This window comes from Zootermopsis nevadensis, unplaced genomic scaffold (assembly GCF_977971745.1).
Source record: "Zootermopsis nevadensis isolate Lab colony 2312 unplaced genomic scaffold, Znev_1.0 Znev_ptg000017l, whole genome shotgun sequence".
In the NCBI taxonomy this organism is placed as follows: domain Eukaryota; kingdom Metazoa; phylum Arthropoda; class Insecta; order Blattodea; family Termopsidae; genus Zootermopsis; species Zootermopsis nevadensis.
Window position 1 is genome coordinate 7367623 of NW_028259149.1, and position 21832 is coordinate 7389454.

Genomic DNA, 21832 nt, shown 5'->3' on the forward strand with positions numbered 1-21832 from the left:
TGTCCTGTGCTTTAATTAGTCTATGTATGCTTTTGTACCGAAACGTGTGTGTCATTTGTATTCGGGATGAAGAAAAAGGCAGGAATCCAAATAATAAAGCCGTTACATGGCATATGTGATAGCAAATGAGAAGTCGGATACCCCCATAAATTATCTGGACTGACGAGTTATTGATATTTGTCAGAGAAGACCATTAACTCCTAAATACTTCATCACTCATAAGCCGATTATGATCCGCACAGAAAATCTGTCGGTTATATTGACAGTATTTTTGAAAACATTTTTTTAAGACGCTGTTCAGCAAAAACCTTTTTGTACTAGATCGTGAGTCATTTACATTTCCTATTGCGCAACAAGGAAGTCTGGGACATCACGTCACATGGTGCAGACTGCCTATGCCGCAGGAAATGCCCATAATTGAGCATAATAGCAGAGACTTGTTGTCAACATGGAGGTGGTAGACAAAGAATGTCAGCTGCCAGAAGTACCTTCCGTTGTAGAAGATGCTGTTTTGATCAAGTACTTGAAAGAATGTATAGATATGACACCACTCCCGGACACAACTTTGAAGGAACTAATGGACAACAGTACTCAGTTCCCCAGGTATTTTCAGCTTTGAAACTGTGGGAATAGTAAGCGGAAACGTCCATAGAGGAGTATGGGGCCCCTCCTTAAGATTTCTAAATACACACGAAATAAATAAAGAAAGGAAAAGAAAGCCAGTAACTTGTAAGTTTAATATTACTGGGTCCAATGTATATATTTATTAAATAGAATATGCAAACGCCTGTTCTGGGATTGCAATGACATTAATAGTCTATATTGTAACATGCTGTATGTTACATATTTCCTTCTTGGCACTGTTCACAAAGTATTTCATACATCATAATGTCAATGAGTGGGAACCTCCCCACCCCTCCAATGCATTGGGACTGGTAAAACAACCCCACTTATAATGCTGTAAGGATAGCCCAAGTAAGAAGGATAACAAGCCATAAAGGATCAGAACCTTCTTAAGAACAAACAGTTTATATTTTATTTTCATATTTATAGTAATATATACCAAATTGTACTGTTCTTATGGTATATATTGTGATCATATTGATGTAATAAATACCATATAGCAGAGTGCATGAAGATCAGGAGATGACACAAAATTCATGAGCATCCTTCCATCTTTATGACTGGTATTTGCTCTAGGAATGTCTGTTATTAGGAATTATCAGTTTTTATTTCTCCCTACACTTACATGATCAAAAAATTAGCTTTGTCATGCTTGTACTCAGTAAGGGTTGGTATTGCTATAATACAAGAAATAGTATTACATTTTTGTCTTGTGTTTTTAAATTATCATGTCTTGTGGTTGTATTATTCTTCTTATACACACATGCACAAAACTAAAAAAGAATTGGTTGGGAAGTTGTATCTGTTCATATTTAAAGTGCTAATTCATTTGACTAATTTAAATTAATGAGAGGAAGAGTTGAGAAAATTTTTTAACTCAAAATACTGCAAGCATCTAAATTTTTGATTTCTATGCCAGCATTTGGTTATGTTTTGTAATACTGTAGTGCGTCAATTGTGGTTTAATATATTTTTTTTTGTGTGGATCATTCTTATTGTATGAAAGTGGTACTTCATATGAGGTCCTAACCAAAAGAATCTCCCAAATTGAAAGATATTGGTAGTTTGTGTTTCATACACAAATTATTTATTATTTAGTACATGATAAGATGTCATTCTGTGAAATAAGGCTGAATAGTGCAATCAGCAGGTATCTGGGACATCCACAATGAACTGTGGTTAAAGTTAGGACCAAGTGTTAATTTGCTGTAAGTAACAGTCATAAGATAAGACTGCAATATTAGTTTGTCTGCATTTAGAATCTTGTCTATGTTTCAGGAAGTTCCCCGTACAGACAGTGAAGTGCTCTAGCCTTGTGGAGCAGAAACATGTATCAAAGGAATTGCTAGAGGAGAATGCAAATTCTGCTTATCCTGTACTACATGAGACAGCACTATTCTTGTACATTCACTTTCTGGAACATAAGAAGCGACATGGAACATGTCCAGAGAATGCATTATATGCCAACATGGGTCTCCTTGATTTTGTACAGCGCCTGCTAGAGAAGAGATCTGCAACATTTTATGCTAAAAATGACAAATATCTCCTGGTCAATGGAACTCAGGGAATTAGTGGCTGGGAAGCAGTTGGATCAGTAATTTTCTTTTTTTATGGATTGACTGATTGCAAAATGTTTTTTACAAGATATTTTTGGTGCAAAAAATGCTGTTCAGTCTGTAATGATTTTCTGCTTTCAAATGAAACTTAAAATTGCAACTTCTTTTAGGGTCAGAGAAAACTGAAGAGACATTTGTTACAGTAGTTATCTTCACACTGTGAAGAAGAGGATATGAGTGCCCACAAAATTGTTGCACTGCAATGTTGAAGTTGAAATTGTTGATCTCATGCAGCTGAGGAAGGAAAGCCTCTGTTTTTCCCATCACACAATGTAAAACATAGTATAGATTGCTAAATTCAGACTGAGACACAAATAAAATATGAAATGAGGGAAATTACATTATGCAATAGCATATAGTAATTTTACCTTTCACCACGGAAGCTGTTGTCATTTTCTCACACATGCCCAAATACCCCACTTCTACATGGAAGAGTTAAATTCAGTTAGAATTTCAATAGGCGCTTACTGATTAGTATTTATATTAAGGAAATCAAATTATAAATACTTATTATAATAGGTCAAAGGTGAATAATTACAGTTTTTTTATATATTTGTAGGAAAATGAAAAATCTCCATTACTTCTTCCCTGCTGTCTGAGTTATGATGAAATGAAACTCTCAGCACTTCTATCAATATCTTCATGGAGTTATTTTATTAACGAGGGTACACGGGATAACAAGGGTGTCCCTCAAAATAAAACTCAGAGCTTTACAATCAGAGGTATCATCATTGGTCTTATTGGTGCTCGATTGAAACGAGTTGGACTCATGGAATGGCAAGAGGTACTGGTAACAAAGACACAGAACACTAAGGAGAATGGATATGGAGTACCGCCTGAAGTTGGATCTTCTGAGCAGAGTAATAAACAAGGCAAGTCTGCATCATTGCATGCAAGACAGACACTGTTCATATGTTTCAGTGAGCCTTACATATAGAACTCTGAATCAATCCCCGCAGCCAGTTATACTCTCAGGAGCTTCAGGTATTCTGTATGCTTATCATAGTGTGGAATGTCTTACAAGAAGATATTTACTTGTCCATATATTAATCCAGTGATTGGTGTCTTTTTTAAAGTAAAATTTTCCCTTAACTTCTTTACAAATAGTTGAATTTATTAGGATTCTGGGCCACATGCATGGACACATCATTTTTCAGTTAGGATCATCACAGTTTCTTGATTCTACTACTTTGACTATGCTATTATTGAAACTAGTTGTCTTTGGAGGTGACATTTCAGTTGCCATCACCTGAAACCATGGCCATGGAAATATTTTTTGTTTGTGGGTGCAGATCATAAAATCTCAAGGCACTTTTTGGTAGGGGATCTCTTTCACTTCCTGAAATCTGTTTTGAATACTTGCAATCTGGGGTATAGACAAAGTCACTAGGTACTGTTTTGCTTAATTTATAACACAAATGGTATTAAAATACCAGGCTGTCAATATTATTTCAATAAAATTAAAAATATACAAACTGTATACTATATATCACAGTTTGTAAGCAACCAATAATTTCAAAACAAATTTTTCACTCTGTCAGGCATATAAAAATGATTTACTTTGTGGGTAATCTTGTGACATTTCTGTGTAGAGTGTTTGTATTCTTGGAGAAAGCTCTGGGCCAAATTCTATGGAATAAAGCCACACCTTCCCCTGTTTGAGGATGTTGTCAAACTTTGTAAGTCGGGCAACAATGCTGCCATGAATCAATATAAACAGCTGAACAAGGACAGATTCTTTGACAACATAGCTTACAAGAAGCGAGTGACTGTCTCAATTGAGACACTTTTACTAGAGGTAAGAATAACCGTCAGTTGTATTTCTGTTGTAACTTTCACAGCATTTATGTATGGCTAGAAGTTATGGTAAAAAGTTACTGAAATTAACAAGGTTCTAAATTAAATCAAAGTTTGTTCTTCCAGTGGGTAGTTATTACAGATGAGCATGATGAAACATTTAGATGCTCATGTGTCATTTTAAAAATGCCTATAAGATTATGTTCTACCTCATCATGTTATGAAAATAAAGATGGCCAAGAAATTTTCAACAAATTCATTTTTCTCCCCAGAATATAGTTAACTGAATATTTATTTTACTGATTATATAATTATAATTATTTCATATGAATGAAGGGATTAGAATAATCATTAAGAAATTTAGTTGTTCTTGAATAAAGAATTTTGTATGTGAAAACTGGAGAATATAAAAACTTAATTATTCTTGTGATTTCACAGGCAGAAGCCAGAGCAGCTTCCATTGGGACTACAGCTTATATCCATGTGGTAGGAATTGGGCTTGGTGTTTGGCGTGCATCAGAACATCAGGAAAAGGAATTTCTGGAGGCATTTGCAGCCTGCCTTCGCAGGCTGCACTCTGTCCTTCAGCATGTTTCAGACATAAATTTTGCATGGTTTAAGGAACAGATGTGTGCTGAAACTTGGAAAGGAATCATGGAATCCAATGGAACAGGTATGTGGCACTCAATACTAATTAGAAAAAATATGGTCAGCTATTCACCTGGGACAAGTTGAGATTACAGGGTGGCAAGCAGTTATTTCAGGAAGGATATTTGGTGTATGAACTAAAGTACAGCCTTTTTGATATTTAGGATCACTGTGTTGATTGCCCCGAATCATTGTGAATCTGCTACAGTGATAAGGAGTGGTATTATATTCTCCTGCTATATTCATTCCAGGTCTTGGGATTCACATAATTTTTTCTAAGAGACCACCACATTCCAAACTGTCAGAACCTGAAGATGCTGGAAAACTTCTTGTTGTTTCATATGCATGGGATGGAAATGCTCTTCCTGGTAATGAGTTCTGGATTGGAAAACTCAGCTCAACTGGAGATTCAGCGGCTGCATGTTCAACACAGGTTAAGCTCATTTAAAATTCCACTTGACACAAAAATCTAATTGAAAACTTGCAAATTTATACAGTATGACCTGAATATACTACCTCATACAGTGAACAAGACTGTCAGTTTGGCAGTAAGAATGATAGGCAGGTTTGAAAAACTGTCATGTCCCACTCGAACTAAACCATTTATTTGCATTTGAAAATCATTATTCACTATTAACTCAAATCCAGAATCATAACATGGCCATATATGGAGAAAGAGCAGTTTTTGTGTTCTGAGGTCTATTAAAAGCTGATTAAGACTCAGTTTTAATTTTATGATGGGGAAAATTTAGTAAAATTTTTGAAAATATAATGGAAAAAATTATTATTGAAGAAGTTTAGTTTAATTTTTTTGAAGGTGAGTGTAATCAGAGCATTCTGCCAATTACTGTCATTTCAGTTATGCAGTCAAGGATTTTCAGTAAAAAAAATTGGCATCTGCAAAGAAAGCATCTAGACTGATTTTTATTGGAATAATTATCCTCTCATCTATGATTAGGTCTTTGAAATAGCCTCTTCTTTTCAAGTTTCTTGAAATTGATTATTCTCTTAATTCATATAGAATTTATTTCAGATACAGTAATAATGTCTATCAAAGAATTAGAAGTTGTATAACTTAAAACAAGCTTAATATTTTAAAATAAATGAGAAAACCTTAGAAACATGTATTCATACCAACTTTTTATCACACCAGGTGGCTGAACTGCATAACACACATGTGAACAAGAATAAAATCAGTAGTTCCAACCTTCATATAGCCAGTGCACAGTGGGGAATCCTGCATGTAGCAGAATATGTTCTGAAAAAACTTAAGAAGTGAAGCAGAAGTTATTGGTCTGTCATGTACAACACTGATGGTAATCTGAATCAGGGAGAAAATGGTTGAATCTGTAGAAGCTCCTGCATGAGTGACTCTTCATCATTATTATTATTGAAAAGACTTAATACAGCTGCATTAAATTTGTCAGTTATAACCTTATAGTTTCATGCCATAACAATGTTTGTATAAGTTTACTTAAAAACAATAGTTTATATATCATTTGTAGGAATAACTTTATTCTGTTTTCATGCAAAATGCATAATCCTAGTTCCAGTGGTCCATCAGTTATTGCTGTTAAACTTAAAACTAGATAAAAATTCTGCATTTTAAATTGTGCACAAAAAAATCACAAACAAAATTTGCATGTTTTTTGAGGATCTGTTACCACATCCATTTCAGAAACCTGTATTAGTGTTGTTCCAACCTCACAAGTTTATGCATTTGTCATCTTATTATTGATTCTTGGAAATTAAAACACAAGGTTGGAATAGTCTCAAGCGGCCTAACATTCATACCAAATTTCATGACTATCAGATGGTTCACAAGTTCAAGACAGTGAGGGACATACACAGACATTATGGTTACCTTATAAGCCTAAGAAATTCCAAGAAATACGTACATTTTATTTTCACTGGAAGTGCTGAAGCTACAGGCATTTCAGAAGGTAAATTTTATGGGTAAATTATTTATATTTCTTCATATTTCAGCAAATATACCATCTCAGGTAATAGGAAAAAATATACGTGTCAATGGATGGATCAATGAACAAAGAGGCACTTCCCACCATAAGACATTTGAACATTTATAACCACCAGAAATCTATAAATACTTGCAGATACAGACTATACATATTGTATTCTGCAAGTACAAATGTATGAAACAAAATACTGTATTGATACATATGAGGTATTAGCAACTTCTTAATATTCTTTGGTGAATGAAAATCATATGTGAGTCAAATTAAATTTTGGAACTGAATACTTTATTAAGTAAAGGTTTAATATCAAAATGGAAGTGAACGTGACCTTCCAGTGGCCTGAACTGCACTTTGTAGTAGAAGTTGCTGGCTGTATCTACCAATTTATGTGTTTGAAAGAAGTACACACCTTGTCTGGTGTGCATGTCCCATGCAACCTTTTTATTTATCTGTACAGTTTGTCTTGGTCCTGTTGAAATGGCATGCTTTAGGTTACCATCCAAATCCCAATCCACCCATAGGGCAATACCATGACATGTTCCACATCTGAAATTAGAAATAATATAAACTAATAGATGTACCTATCACATATGAAGCTGATACTGTAACAGGAGTATTATTTCCCAGTTTTTCAAAGTTAATTTTTTTTAAGTGTGTGATAATTGAAACACTGACTATAATGGTTTGTGATAACTAATATTGTTATGATATGATTTTATTTAAACATTATCTATTTTCTGAATAAGAAATTGTATGTTTTAGAGGCTGGATTTTAAAGACTATATTTTTTGTCATGTACAAATATGGTGTTTCATCAAAACCTTTTGAACGGCTTCTGAGATCAATGTGCCCATGTGACACAACTTCAACATAATATATTTTTTGATGCACTTCATGCAAAAAATACATAAAAAGTATGTATACCTGTATTCATAAAAAGCACTACTTTTAATGTTGACTATGTAACTCACTGAATTTATCCAATAATATATATACAGATATAAATTAAAACTTTGGTGTATGTTTCATGCATTGTTTGTTCTGTGGTTGTAAGCAATTTTTATTTTAAGATTGTAAGAACTTAGTTTATTAAAAAGTTTAACACTAGTTCTCTATTATTATTGGGCCTTCAGGCTGAAAAAAAAATACAGACCCTTCACAGTTAACCTTTCCTTCTGTCTCCACAGTATCTTCAATGTTTTTTGTGAAATTGAAATCCATCACGCAGAAAGGTTGAGTCAGCGCTTCACAATGATACTCCCATAACGGCTGTGCTTCAATTGGGCTATCTGAGATGGAACTTGAATTCTAGAAAAATAAGCAGAAACATAGCAGAAGGTATTGTGGAAACCTCAATATCAGAATATTAAATATTTTTTATAACTAAAGTATGGGAATGACCTCTTCTAATATCTCTTGATCAAATAAATATTTGTTGTTACTATTACTACTAATCACTACCACCACATGGATGTTATTTTCATTTGGAAGGCTGCATGTATGTTCTTTCTTTGATGCGCTTACAGACGCTATGGTTACCATTCTATACTAGCCAATGAAAATACCTTAAAAACCATGTGAATAAGAGGCCAAATTTTGTAAGCAAATGGAAAACATATTTTGGGCACTACCTTAAAAGTCAGGGGAAAAAAAAGGAAACAGTAAATAAGCAGAGGTATGAGTCTATATAGAGTAAACTTGACATTTGATGTTTCTTCGGCAGACAACATATTTGAACGCTCTTTAGGAAAACCTTTTTAACACAGGTAATATGACTGTGACAACAGTACACCTGAACTAACAATGCTGATTTAGTTTACCTCTTTGCTGTTATAAATTAAAGCAACATTTAACTGATATGCCTACTTCTAGTCACTTTGCTATACCTCAATCAGTTTATCAAATTCTGTCATTTTGAACCCCTCCACTGAATGAAGTGGTGCACGAATCTTCCAGAGGTCACTGAACTGCAGAGCCATTGCCCACACTGTTGCACCTACAGGTAAAGTTGCTGCAGATGGAGATAAGAACTGGGAAACTTCATTCTTCAGATACCAGAAGTAAATATTTTGCCATGGCAGCAATGTAGTAACAAAATGAGGTTCCCCAAAAACCAATGTAATCTGTGACACATTGAAAATGAACATAAAACTTCATACTGATTGGGCTATCCTGCCTCATAAGTATTTAAGTACTATATTATATATTTAAAACTGATCATGTACCAGTACTACAAAGTTTTGTATAAAATTACAATAGAAATTAATACTAGTGACATTACTCTAAATTTATTTTAAAAAGTAATTGTGCCAAGGCCATTTGCATAAACAAACAAGAAAGAAGTTAGTATTTGAAACACATTAAAATAATATTGCAAGTTTTATCTCCAATTTCTGGATCAGGTATTTTGATGACTCATGAAAATTAGCTTACTCTTTATTAAGAAAGAAAGCCTGTATTGAATTAACAACAATTAATACTGAAATCAATAACCAATTTATATGTAACATCCTTTCTGATTATTATAATGTGAAGTTAACGTGGAACATGAACAACATTCACTACAGACTTGAGAAGTTAATCAACGATGACACGAAAAAAGAATTTATAATTTCAGAACATGTTCAGGAAAGCAGTAGAATATAAGTAATTACTCTAAATTTGGAGTTATACATGGATCCCTAAGTAAATAACAACAGGATTCAACTGGGTACTTCTGAATGTGAGTAAGGCATATTAATGTTGGGCCAACCCACTTGTGCTGGTCTTATGATGTGTAATATTTGTTGTGGTTCTGCAATACAATACCTTATCATGTGTTTCCACAAGGGCCACAAGATCACGGACACTGCTCAGAACCACCACTTTATCTTGAAGATTATTGTGCTTGATGTAATCCTGAATTACGTGTCGTGTTAAGGTGTTGCCATCTATACAGTACACTCTCTTCGCACCAAGCTGTGCAGCAAGGGGACCTAACAAGGAACCATCACTCAAGCAAAGGCATATACTGTCCGATGTCACATATTCACGTAGAGCAGATACATATTTATAGTTTCGGTCTGCATCATTTATGGCACCAATACGTGTACGTCCAAATGCAATGTGCAATCCACAGTCACATACAGGACGCTTATAAAGCTGGTCCCCACACCTGAAGAGATAAAATTAAGTAGTAAATATGTTCATCTCTCATTATGATGCTAACAAATTGGACATTTTCTATAGCCTATCACCACAATGAATATTTACAAATAAAATTTATACATGTGGACAATTCGTGAATGCATATACAAGATGATGTCTTACATTATCAAAGTATGAAAAGTAGTGAAAACTGTCAAATGTTATAAGAAGACTAATCTGACCGGGCTACAACATACCACCACATAATACTGCCAACTGATAAGCTTTGGATTAAAATCATATTTTTGACAATGAAACATGCAGTAAAAGGTTAATGGAGAAACCTGGATATAGTAAATACTACTCATAACATATATGACAGGTTCCTGCTGAAGTACTAATGTTACCACAGAAACCAAAATATAAACACCAAAGATATATGTTATATTATGAACTATCTTAAGCTAATGATTTTTGTAATGGATAACACATCATATTTTGTGCAATCTCTGGTTTAATAAAGATACAAATAACTTGAGGAGTGCATATATTTATTTGTGGTTTATTCAGTGTTGCTATCAGTAGACAGAATTACAGGATGACTATTAGACTATGATTAGACTACTGAATGACAAGATACATGAACAGTCTAATAAATTGGAAAGGATATGGACAGAATAAGATGGTATGGAGGGACACATTTTAACAATGAGTGAAAAGAGAATCCCAAAGAATTTGAGCATGGAAGAAGAGGCAAATGCCCACGAGGAAGACAAAGATTAAGATATGAGCAACAGCTTATGAAAGATGTCAGACAGAGGGAAGGAACAACATGAGAAGACAGAGATAGATTGAGAAGCTTGGTCATCATACAACCCACATAAATTGTAAATGTCTTGGGAAGAACATAAATCTTGAATTCTCTTTCCATAATTGTTGTCACTATTGTACCCTAATTCTGGTAAATGAAGAGCTTTTATTTTTCATGTCCAACTTAATAAATAGAAACAAAACTGTGATCATTCAATTTTAATTCTAATAAACGCACAAAGATCAGCCAATTCTGCCTCTAAATGTTATAAATAGATTGCTGAGCAGTGTTACCAGTCATTGTTGTTGAAGAGATGGAACCAAAATGAGTATTCATCATGGTGACTCACTAATACTAATTCATCTCGTTTCCGAACAGGTATTTCTTTTGGCAGATAATATACTGCCTGCATCCAGTGATCTCTCCAAGGAAGAACATGTCCATTCTCAGTCAGGGGGTGTGCCCATACAGGAGCACAACTGAGAATAACTTCCCCATTCAGATCCATCACAAGGTCCCACCACATAAATACCACCTGTGCCACACCATCATCAGAAGAGACCAAGTCCAACACATTTGACCTCTCTTTCAAAAGGGGTACTTTTCCAGACCAATCAAACCTGTTTAACATGGGGACAACTCAGAATATTAAATTGCACAACTGAAAAACATAAACAGTAGAAACATACGCTGCACAAGAAATGTTTATTACCACAACATTTTCGGTTAGTTACTCAAACAGACCATTAATTACTGATGTCAAACTGAAAGGTAAACTAAAAACTTACATGGCCACCATATTTGTTGTTAGTCTTAAAAAAATAGGATTACAATTGCAAAACTTAAATATTTTCCAAAGATCTATTACTATACGTAATTTTGGGGCACTACAATTAATTGGAACTATTGTCACTCTCACCTCACAAGTTTGTATACAGTAGGGCACCGCTTATACGGCAGGTTACGGACCAGACCCCCGCCGTAAAGCGAAAATCGCCGTAAAGCGGATCTTTGCCTTTTCTCACTTGCAAATGCATATCAAAGCCTAATAAGATGTTTACACTATCATATAGTAAGTGCACAATAGCGCTAGGCCTAAGAAAACGATATGAAAGTAAAATGAATATCAGTAGTACACACATTGTGGCTCGTTTGATCTTCAATCCACACAACTAAAAGTTTTTCCATGTCAGCAATAAGGCTATCTCTTTTTCTTATGACTTTAGAGTTTATTCGTGTGGCACTTTTAATTTCATTTTACACTTTCTCCTTAGCGTTCATGATGGCACTAACAGTTTGGCGAGCTAGGCCTAGCTTACGTCCTATCTCGGCCATAGACATGCCTTGTTCACAAAGTTTAATCTTATCTAACTTGGCATTTAAAGTAAGAGGCTTACGACTCCTCTTTTTATCGCTACTATCCTTAGACGTCTTTGTAATTACACTGTAGTAACACAAAAATATTATATAAATATACAGTTTGTAATAACTTTGAAAAATTGCCAGAAATACGGAGACGCGGAGCTGTAAACAGACTCAATCAGCGACGAGAAATTGGCGCCGGATGCACTTCTCTGACTCAGCTGTTGAGCGCCGTATTAGCGAATCGCCGTAAAGCGGAGCGCCGAAAAACGGGGCCCTACTGTATCTGCAAGGTTGCCTCTGAAGATTGAAAGGGTGGTACATACACATAGAATGCATGGTGATAACAGAATCCTTTATATTTCCTTAAAGATGGAAAACTGGATAAGGGCAATTATATTTAGGTGCCATCAAATCTGTGCCAAATAAGATGTTTTTCTCTTTGCTCCAGTATCCCTTCCAGAATTTGCAAATGACATTTTTTAAGTTTTTGTACATAAGAATATACAGCAAAATTTGGAGGGATTTATTTATCTAATTAAAATCACAATAAAAAAATGAGGATATGTTAATTTTGCAATGAAATATGGAGCTTCCTTGTCAACTCTGATAGCCCTTCATGTATAATTTAGTAATGGTGGTACCTGAAAACTGGTACTGGAGGAATGACAGAATAGAACTGGTCCCTTGGAAACTGACTTAGCTGGATATCATGGACAGCTGCTGCACCTGAGCACTGCTGTATCATCACTGGAGTATCCAGCAATACAGTGCTTCCATCAACATCAGAAATAGGCTGCAACTTATTCCAGTTCTGAGCTAACTGACTTCCAACAACTTGAACATACACAGTTGCTGATGATGGAACTACAATGCAATCTTTCTGAAAGGAAGAAGCTATTATCAGAACATTATTTTACGAATATCCCAAAAAGATGTACACACACAAACATTACATAAGTCAGCATTGTGTATACATCTCTGTGGGACACCTGTACATGAAATTGGATGCAATATTGTAAAAGGTCCTCCTCCTCGATCCATCACCCTGTTAGGGCATGGTGTAAAGGGTGTACTGATTCAAAACCCTACCTCACATGACAATAAAAGAATGGTTACTGTGAGACAGTAGTTAAAGAACAATTCTGTGACAAAAGAACAATCAATTAAGTAACCCTGCTGAGTCGAGAATTGATTTAATAAATTAAGTTACTGTGAATTAGGATTTGAGGTTTTCACGGCCGTGCGTCTGACTTCTGGGTTGTTGCACAACAACCCAAAAGACAGCCATTCTAAGTTACTGCCATTTGATTTTTCCAACGTTCCCCTCTCCCAAATCACAGATGTCTTACAATTTACAATGAAGTATTTTTTCAAAAACAGATATGCAGTACTGATACTTCTTACACAACTTAATACCTCTAAAAGTTCTTCATGTGCATGCCTGAAAGTTGCAATGGCTCCTTCACCAATTAGTTCAGTATCAAAGACTTCAGTCACTAGAACATTTGCACGATGTTCCATGTCACCATCAGTACCAACGGTCATATCAGTTGAACGTTTTGGAATTACACGTATCTTTCCTTCTAAACCATTGTCACTAATGATTTTCCTAGCACATTCTGCCATTGGTTGAAATGCCTAGAAAAAAGTGTCTTGTAAATATTTCAGATTCTTTTGGTGGTGCATATGAACATAACTATCTTCTGGGATGTGAAGGTCATGCAGTCTTTTAAAATTAACTGATATTTCAGAGGTGCTTACTGCCTCCATAATCAGAGTAACATAAGTTTTAAAAATAATTTGGACATGTGTTAAGTACACAACAGACTACTCACAAGCATTTGCTACCATCATGCACTCACACATTCTTAGGTATACCAGCACATTCCACTGACAACATGCCAGTCCACATGCATATATTAAATCTTCATACTGAACAAGTATTAAATGAAAAACATTAAAATTCACCTCACAAGCAACAACAGTGTCAGCTCCACTCTTTGCTGCCATCAAGGACAACAGTCCTGTACCAGTTCCTATGTCCAACACATGGGCCTTCTTCCCCATACTATGGATCTTTTCTATTGCTAGTTTCACTCCAAGATAGTACTTTTGATTCTGTAATACAGCAAAACTTCTCTTAATATTCACTCTCTGAATGTAAGAAATTTATATAAATTAAGAAAAGCCCTGAGAAAGGCACTACAGGATAGCCACTGGATCAGTCAGCAAAGATGAGAAATCAGGTTGACTTACAGGAAAGCACTAAGATGTGTAATCAAAGTATGTAAATCACAGTTTGGAACACTCAATGTAATAAACTATAAACAAATAAAACAACAAGTTTATTATTAAAGGAATTCATATAAAAGTTCACCCTTTCTTGCAATGGATAAGTTAAACTTAAAACAAATTAAACATTTTTAGGTCCACCTAAAAGTTACTGAAATTACTCAATTGTAGTCACACATTTTGGTTGATCTATAATACTTTATTATTAATTATAACTCCCTTAGTCTCTTTACATTACTATGAAACATTTTGAAAGTGCCAGTGGAGGCTTACATGACAGACAAAAATAAATGCAAACAGCTCTCCACTATTACAATAAAAAAACCTCCTCTATTTACATTAAAATGAATTAACATAATAGAACATTTAATAACACTGCATGGGAGAAAATTTTTTAATATAAAGAGATACAAAATTTTTGTTAAAAACCTGAAGGTAAGAGATGACTTGGGTAACCTATCATTTGATAATCATATCTCAGTTTACTGGCTGTTTCCTGATTCCATACTTTAGAAATTTAAACAATCAGTCACTCAAGATCAAGTCAAAGATTGGCCTTTTTGAATACAAAAAGTAGTAACACATTGCATGTATCAACACCAAGTATTTCTTCACCTGACTGTAATTCCTGTATCCCTAGATAACCGAAATGCAATATTAACTGCATTGTGTTTTTTGAAGTTCCAAATGTCATACAAATCTTAGGTTGAATTAATCATTTGCCTTTAGATACTACTTTCTACATTCTAAAATTCTTAACAGAGTATGTGTATGTCTTACCCTTTCTGTATCATGTAACATGTCAGCAAATGCTGAACGTGCTATTTCTTGATGATAATCATAATCTTCATTTTGAAGTTCCCACTCTGATTTGCCAGTTACAGAATTTACTTTTATTGTGAAAACACTCATTCTTCTGAAGTTATAGCATGCACCCTGAAATACTTATAGGATAAACAAGTTAAACATACACACAATGCTGAAATAATACATAAAGACAAAGAACAAAATTGCATGTATGATGAAAATTATTCCGTGTTTATGATACATCTCGTCATGTACCACGTGAGATTCATTGTAACGCAATTCAGTTACTGGGTATAAAATAATTCGAGGCAACAGATGTGAACAATGAATCAGGACTGAACATTGTACTTTAAATTACACGAAATTTCATAGGTGTGAAACAAATATCTGCAAGAAATTCAATAAGCAAAACACATATGTTTTACTACGGCCACAGCACGGTTCAATGATATCGTCAATCACGTGTATGGTGACTCCTATAATCAGAATTTGTTTAGAATGTTGGTGACATGCACATAGGCTGCCATCAGCTCATCTTATTAACCAACGTAAATTTTAACACACTAAATACTTATAATCCACCTTAATTAGCCAATTCACTCTGTTCATGTAAATTGAAGATTACGGTTTGTAATGTGGTAATACTGATTTCTTTAAAGAATGTTCTTAACTATAGTAAACCACCGTAATGACATCTTTATATCGTACACAAAAACAACCACTACTACGAGAATTTTTAAGGTTGAAAAATAGTTAACCTTCTCTCCGACTGGGCTACTGTTTACACCACCATTCCTGCTTCTGTGTTTACATATGAACCTTTCATAGGTAGTAGCACAATAGGTATTAAAGTTACACATCTTTGAGGTTATCATCTGTAGTCTCGCCATGTCTCGGGATTACGTTGGATATCCTGTAATGTAGAAGACCTTGTGCATAAGGTCGAAAGGGTTTTTGGTTCAAAAAGTCGTTATACATGTTTCAGTTTTAATATTAAAAGTCGTTTGCACCGCTACAGGAACTTTAATTTATTTTCTTAAATACGACTTGATTTCTCTACGTATCTATTCCATATTTAACCTCGCTTTCTGGGCGATTAGATCGACGTATAAACATGGCGACTTCCACAGGCGGTGTGGGTAAGTGACTTGGAAATGTGGAATCTAATCTCTGAAAATTTCCATCTTTGACATAAAGTTAATTGCTGCGAAAAGTTAAAAGCGTACAAAAATGTGTTTTTGAGTGTTGTGTGTATATAAAGTATAATTTACTAAGCGAACCTCCAAACCATTTTCTTGGACGTACCGGTGTACGCCTCACCCGCCATTTTTGGAAACGTCGTGATAGCTATTGCGATGACAGTATTTATCGCATAGTTCATCTCCGGTTTTATTTTAAGCTATCAGTTGAACAACAGCTGTTATATAATTTACTGTTAACCTTTCGCAGTAACCTTGAGTAGTTAAATGGAAGATTGTTAGGTTAAGATTAGCTCTGCTTCCCATGATCCCACCAAATTTTTGGTCATGTTATTATAGTTAGCGTTTCGGCATTAAAATTATGCATGGTCAAACAGAACGTTTTTGTTTGAAATGCATTCGTAATTTTTAACAGTGTGAATGTTACGTGATGAGTTGGGCAACCTATTTTATTCAACATAGGCATAGGTGTGTAGTGGACATTCAGATATCATTTATATGAATCATCATTATTTTGAGTTCCAAGGTCGGTCTTTCACTTATGTGAACACAATTTGATGAATATGCATCTGGATTCAGGTGTTCTGAGGTGTTATAAAATGGAATATATTTGATTACAAGCTTAAAAGACCTTTTAAAATTTGACCATGTATTTATTGTATATACTGCAGTCATATTGCATGAAGATTGTGGCATTCAGTTGCAAATTTTATTTTATAAATTTTTAAGACTCTTTGTTATTGTAGCATGGATTTTAGAGCTTTAATATATAAAAATGAAGTATATGCTTCTGTATAGGACATCTTGTATGGTCTACAGCAAGATTCTCCTCAAACTCATTAAATAATTCTGCTTTGAATGCAGACCAAATGCTATATTTAAATCCCCTACTCCTCTTCTTGTCCCCCTTTTCTCTCCCCCCATAATTTTTTTGTAGTTCATATTCTAGGTTATTGCCTTTACATCTCATTCATTGAATTGTCTGTTAGTTATGTGCAAGGTAAATATTGCTGCAGAGTGTCTGATTACATGTTCAAAAGAATTTCTCTGTTACAGTTGTTCCACGTAATTTCCGTCTGCTTGAAGAATTGGAACAGGGGCAGAAAGGCGTTGGTGATGGAACTATAAGTTGGGGACTTGAGAATGATGATGATATGACCCTAACACATTGGACTGGAATGATAATTGGACCCCCTAGGGTAATAATACAAATTGTAATTTTGTAACCATTGACTTTCATACTTTGCTCATTTGTGTATCACAAGATAAGTAAAAGTCTATGAATACATTTATTGATAGAATGCCTGAATATTGCCTGCTGAATAACAGAAGTAAACTTGGCATAGAATATAATATAATGTGTTTATTTCTTTCCACAGACTCCATATGAAAACAGAATGTACAGTCTAAAGATTGAATGTGGGCAAAGATATCCTGATGAAAGTCCAAGTGCTAAGTTTATTTCTAGGATCAATATGAATTGTGTCAACACTACCAATGGCATGGTAAGTAGAACTTAGCCAATACTTGTTCTGTACATTGAAAGTAGTGTGAATCACAGCAAAATCTTTATAGAATAAAATTTAAGAAACTTGTTTTGGGTCCATTACCCTGAAGTAGATCCTCTATCAACTCACTCTTCATGATTTAAGATTGTGCTTTTATTCTTCTAAGTTATTAAATGTACTGAAAATATTCAGTTTGTATCTGTTTGGAAATAAGGCAATATAAATTACACCTGGTAGGATATAAAATGTCAAAACATGTGGACCTCAAAATGTTGGAAGAACTGGTTTATGATTATTGTTTTCTGTCATTTTGCAGGTGGATAATAGAGCTGTCCCGGTGCTGGCGAGATGGCAGCGTGATTACACAATTAAGACTGTTTTACAAGAGCTGCGAAGGATTATGACATTGAAAGAGAATATGAAACTCTCTCAGCCACCTGAGGGAAGTTCATTTTAGCAATGAAGCGTCAACTGTCAGAGCAGTTTGTCCACACCTCTGCCTCTTGGGAGACAGGGGTTAATGAATATTCACTTCAGTCTTAATAGGAGTGATGCATTGGATTCCTCTTAATATAAAAGATTAAGACAAATTTAAAAATGCAGCCATAATTTGGAATGATGTTTTTGTATGAATAGCCTTGTCAGCACTGCACATACATTCAGACTTGGTAATATTAATCATATTTGGAGAGATACGAGTAACATTGAATTGCTAACTTTTAATTTACAAAACAATTACTGAGAAGTGCTATTCTAGTTATGTTCACCATTTGACAGTAAACATGCAATTGAACACAATGAAGGAGTAGAGGAGTAACCTTATGGTTGCAAAACAATATTCACTTATTATGGAAATTGTAAAAACTAAGTGCTAGTTTGTAAATGTTTTATTTAGTATGTTTTAATTGCTAGCATCCATAATTTGCACTGAATTTCTTAAATTACGAAGTGTTATTTTGAGTACAACTTAACGAAGTGAATTACCAAGAGTGCCAGTTATGATAAATTTTGTATGAGGATGTTATATTATTTGAAGTTTGTGAAGCTAGCTTGTAACTGCATGAAGTGTTATTGCTAATCTCTCTGGATATGACTGGAAAAGAATTTATTATACATTGAAAATAAGTCAGTCTCAGTTGTTTGGCTTCTGTACTTCTTTTGCCATGTTTCTCCTGTTGTTTGTCAGCCCATATTGTAAAAGGAAAACATTTTTATGGGGATGTCTTCAGATAATTTGTGTTGCTTTTATTCCCCTAAGTATGTCATTGTTCTTGATCCAAGTGGAAGATTTTTAACTTCTTCTGATTGAGCTTTAGGAAGAGAACAGTGATTAACAAGGCTCTGGTAATGTGGCAGTCATTAGTTTTTTTTAAGGTAAAGGTGAAATAAAACAAGTTTACTACTATGAAAACCCTGTGACAGCATTTTTAAAACAAAGATATTGCTATTTGCACCAATAATGTTTTAATAATTTGTTATATGCTAGCATGTTCTTTGGCTAGCTAGGTAACCGTTAATTGCTGTGTGGATGTGATTTTCTTTTGCCAAGTAATTTTGGTTCTGGCAGAAAATTGGCACTGTCGAGGGTTCATCAGTATCAGCATCAGTGCAATAAACTAACATTTGTGGGATTTGGTTGATTAAGTCCTTTTTCAGATCTAATGTTTCAAATAGACAGGAACTATATGATTTTGGAAGTTGTAATGAGTAATTATTAATCTTATTATTGGTGTATGAAAATATAAGAATGTAGAATAAGAAGTGAAATTTAGGTTTCAGAGAGGTGAGCTGACATTGCTGACAGTTTTAACAGCTATATCAGTGATTTCTGCCCACACACACGCTTGATTGCTGTGCCAGTTTCCAGTCTAGTTTGGTAGTGTAGAAGATAATGTGGGTCATTTCCTGTTGAAATGCCTATTTTGTTTCCTTTGTTTTGTTTTACTCTTGAACTGTTCTTCAAATGTAGCCAGAGCAGTGTCTGGCATTGGTTATACTTTGTATGCAGTGACCGGAATGCACGTCTGGACTTCCCACTCTAGAAGTACTGAATGCTGCTTCCACCCCCACCCCTGAGGTATTACTGAAACGTCCAGAGGTGAATAAATGACTGAAGGTGTTACTTCTGTGTATAAGAAGGATAATGAGTCAGCTTGTCTGTTGCTTATTTATAGTTTTTGCATTTCTGGAAGAATTTGTGTAATTTTAGGGCATAATTTTATTATGAACTGGGTTCCCATATTTATTTTGATAATTCTGCACATCTTGGTTCCTTGAAAGATTGTGTAATGTAATGTAATGTAGATGTGTAGGGGTAAGTGGTGTTTGGTGACATCTGCTCCTCTTCAAAACTGGCTTGATTTTACATTACTGTAAAAATGATCCTAGGGGCTGAGCTTAAAACAACATGTTTTCACAAAATGTATGATAAATGCTTGTAAAGTTGTTGAGCATTCTTAAATTTGAATCTGAAACTATAACACGAAACAAAATTACTTCCACTGCACTCCCAGTATATAATTAAAAAATGTGTAAGTTGCATTGTTTTATATCTGACAGTTGAAACTTGTAACACCATTCTGTTCTTTTATTGGAAAGAGGTCCAGGGATAATTCGAATGAAGACAAGTTGTTTTGCTATAAAATTCTTGTGTTCCTTTACATTACACTAATGCACATATTTCTTCTCATTGTAGTCTCCTTAGTACACATCTTCCATCTGTAGATCAGAACCACGATGCCATTGTGCAAAAATGTTTTGGTTAGCCACAGCTGGTTTTACACTGCATACTGCACCTCGTCAGTACATAAGTGGATTTCACTGAGTTGAACTTTTAAGGGTCCAAAAAGATGATAGTTATCTGGAGCAAGGTGTCATGAGTAAGGCAAGTGAGAGATACTTCTGTGGACTATGATTGTTGTAGCATTCACCTGAGACAAATCTAGATATGCATTACCATGCTGCAAGCAGATTACCATGGACAGCAGTTTATCTAATTTTCTCCCAATGACTGGCTTCAGATTCTCCATTATAAACATGCAGTGCACTTGTTATTGCACAGCTCTTCTGCAGGAAGTGTGTCAGTGTAATATTGTTCATGTCCAAAGAAACATCAACATACCTTTCGAGCTGATGGGGCTACTCATAATTTTTGGGCTCCAGTGATGAAGAATGAGGCCACCCTTTGCTAACTCATGTGGTCTTCATCATGAAGTGGTGTACCCATGAACCATTGCTTGTCGCAGTCAATCCCAAAAAATTATTGCCTTCTGCTTCATGGTGAGCCAGCAAAGCCTTGCATGTATTGAAGCACATCTGTTTCATATTTCAACTGATGTGGAACCCAACATGCATAATCTTTGTTAAATATCAGCTCATTATGGACTGAACAAATACCCACTGGCAACATCACAGTGAGGTTAATCAAAAGTTATTCAGCAGTTCTGATTTAAGAATTTTGCTTCCAACATAATGTTAGCTTTAAACAACTGCACTCCCTTGTGGACATGATATTGAGATGAGTATGCCATCATTTGTGGCCTCCATTGATAAATATTTGCTGATATGTCTCCTTCAGCTGCCAAAAATCAAGCAAATCTATGCATCTCTACTTAGTATGTATTTTCACACAAAGTACCATTTTTGAATTGTAACTTCATGTTTGTAATCATGCTTATGTCAGCTATAATGAATGTGTAGAGACTGTTAAAAAATAAACATCTTGTAGCTTGAAAGTGTGTTGGAGTAAAACAGTTGTTTTCAGTTGAATTACCCTCATGCATTTACCAGTTTCAGTTGTTGCTAGGAAGTTGGTGGACTATAATATTTTCAATATCACATTAATTCTTTCACATTGTGTGTATGAAATTGAAACGTAAATCATGATATTATGGCATACTGTCAGGCTCTTTAATTGTAGTGAATTCATAGATTTGTTTACCACAGTTAATGCAAAATTTATATGGACATTATGAAAACCATGCAGATTAGTTTGTCATAAAATTTAAAATTAATTGTGACAGCATTCTATATGAATAAAAAATGTCATAAAGGTGCATACAGT

General features: G+C 34.7%; 3 protein-coding genes across 7 annotated transcripts; 2 read left to right on the forward strand and 1 right to left on the reverse strand.

Annotated features, from left to right (window-relative positions):
- The first annotated feature begins 7 nt into the window (after nt 1-7).
- On the forward strand, nt 8-7768 carry LOC110833259 (ADP-ribosylarginine hydrolase CG2909). Its single transcript, XM_022071065.2, has 7 exons — nt 8-603; nt 1903-2218; nt 2800-3112; nt 3833-4038; nt 4476-4710; nt 4937-5118; nt 5839-7768. Exons 1-7 carry the CDS (start codon nt 449-451, stop codon nt 5962-5964), a joined length of 1533 nt encoding a protein of 510 aa, XP_021926757.1. The 5' UTR covers nt 8-448; the 3' UTR covers nt 5965-7768.
- Art7 (arginine methyltransferase 7) lies at nt 5584-15952 on the reverse strand. Of its 4 annotated transcripts, none has more exons than XM_087350272.1 (10): nt 15821-15952; nt 15036-15191; nt 13932-14081; nt 13380-13601; nt 12605-12843; nt 10892-11218; nt 9470-9815; nt 8548-8784; nt 7815-7969; nt 5584-7207 (listed from the first exon to the last, which is right to left on the reverse strand). In XM_087350272.1, exons 1-10 carry the CDS (start codon nt 15950-15952, stop codon nt 6925-6927), a joined length of 2247 nt encoding a protein of 748 aa, XP_087206398.1. In that variant the 3' UTR covers nt 5584-6924. The 4 variants fall into 4 exon arrangements, with proteins under 4 accessions (XP_087206398.1, XP_021926753.1, XP_021926755.1 ...); XM_022071061.2 differs by lacking the exon at nt 15821-15952 and adding an exon at nt 15645-15788; XM_022071063.2 differs by lacking the exon at nt 15821-15952 and adding an exon at nt 15645-15778 and having other exon boundaries at nt 15036-15199.
- Nucleotides 15953-16059: 107 nt separating this feature from the next.
- Nucleotides 16060-21824, forward strand: Uev1A (Ubiquitin-conjugating enzyme variant 1A). Of its 2 annotated transcripts, none has more exons than XM_022071073.2 (4): nt 16060-16201; nt 17318-17460; nt 17641-17766; nt 18086-21824. In XM_022071073.2, the coding sequence occupies exons 1-4, from the start codon at nt 16177-16179 to the stop codon at nt 18224-18226; spliced, it is 435 nt and encodes a 144-aa protein (XP_021926765.1). In that variant the 5' UTR covers nt 16060-16176; the 3' UTR covers nt 18227-21824. The 2 variants fall into 2 exon arrangements, with proteins under 2 accessions (XP_021926765.1, XP_087206419.1); XM_087350293.1 differs by lacking the exon at nt 16060-16201 and adding an exon at nt 16450-16729.
- Nucleotides 21825-21832: the final 8 nt, after the last annotated feature.

Coding starts and splice junctions, on each gene's coding strand:
- LOC110833259 (XM_022071065.2), top strand. CDS start 449: ATGGAGGTGGTAGACAAAGAATGTCAGCTGCCAGAAGTACCTTCCGTT. Junction 3,113..3,832: donor TGAGCAGAGTAATAAACAAG/GCAAGTCTGCAT, acceptor ATTTCTGTGTAG/AGTGTTTGTATTCTTGGAGA. Junction 4,711..4,936: donor CATGGAATCCAATGGAACAG/GTATGTGGCACT, acceptor TATTCATTCCAG/GTCTTGGGATTCACATAATT.
- Art7 (XM_087350272.1), bottom strand. CDS start 15,952: ATGGCGAGACTACAGATGATAACCTCAAAGATGTGTAACTTTAATACC. Junction 14,082..15,035: donor TGTTACATGATACAGAAAGG/GTAAGACATACA, acceptor GCTGTATTACAG/AATCAAAAGTACTATCTTGG. Junction 11,219..12,604: donor CCTCCAGTACCAGTTTTCAG/GTACCACCATTA, acceptor CATGTTAAACAG/GTTTGATTGGTCTGGAAAAG.
- Uev1A (XM_022071073.2), top strand. CDS start 16,177: ATGGCGACTTCCACAGGCGGTGTGG. Junction 17,461..17,640: donor TGATAATTGGACCCCCTAGG/GTAATAATACAA, acceptor TTCTTTCCACAG/ACTCCATATGAAAACAGAAT. Junction 17,767..18,085: donor TCAACACTACCAATGGCATG/GTAAGTAGAACT, acceptor GTCATTTTGCAG/GTGGATAATAGAGCTGTCCC.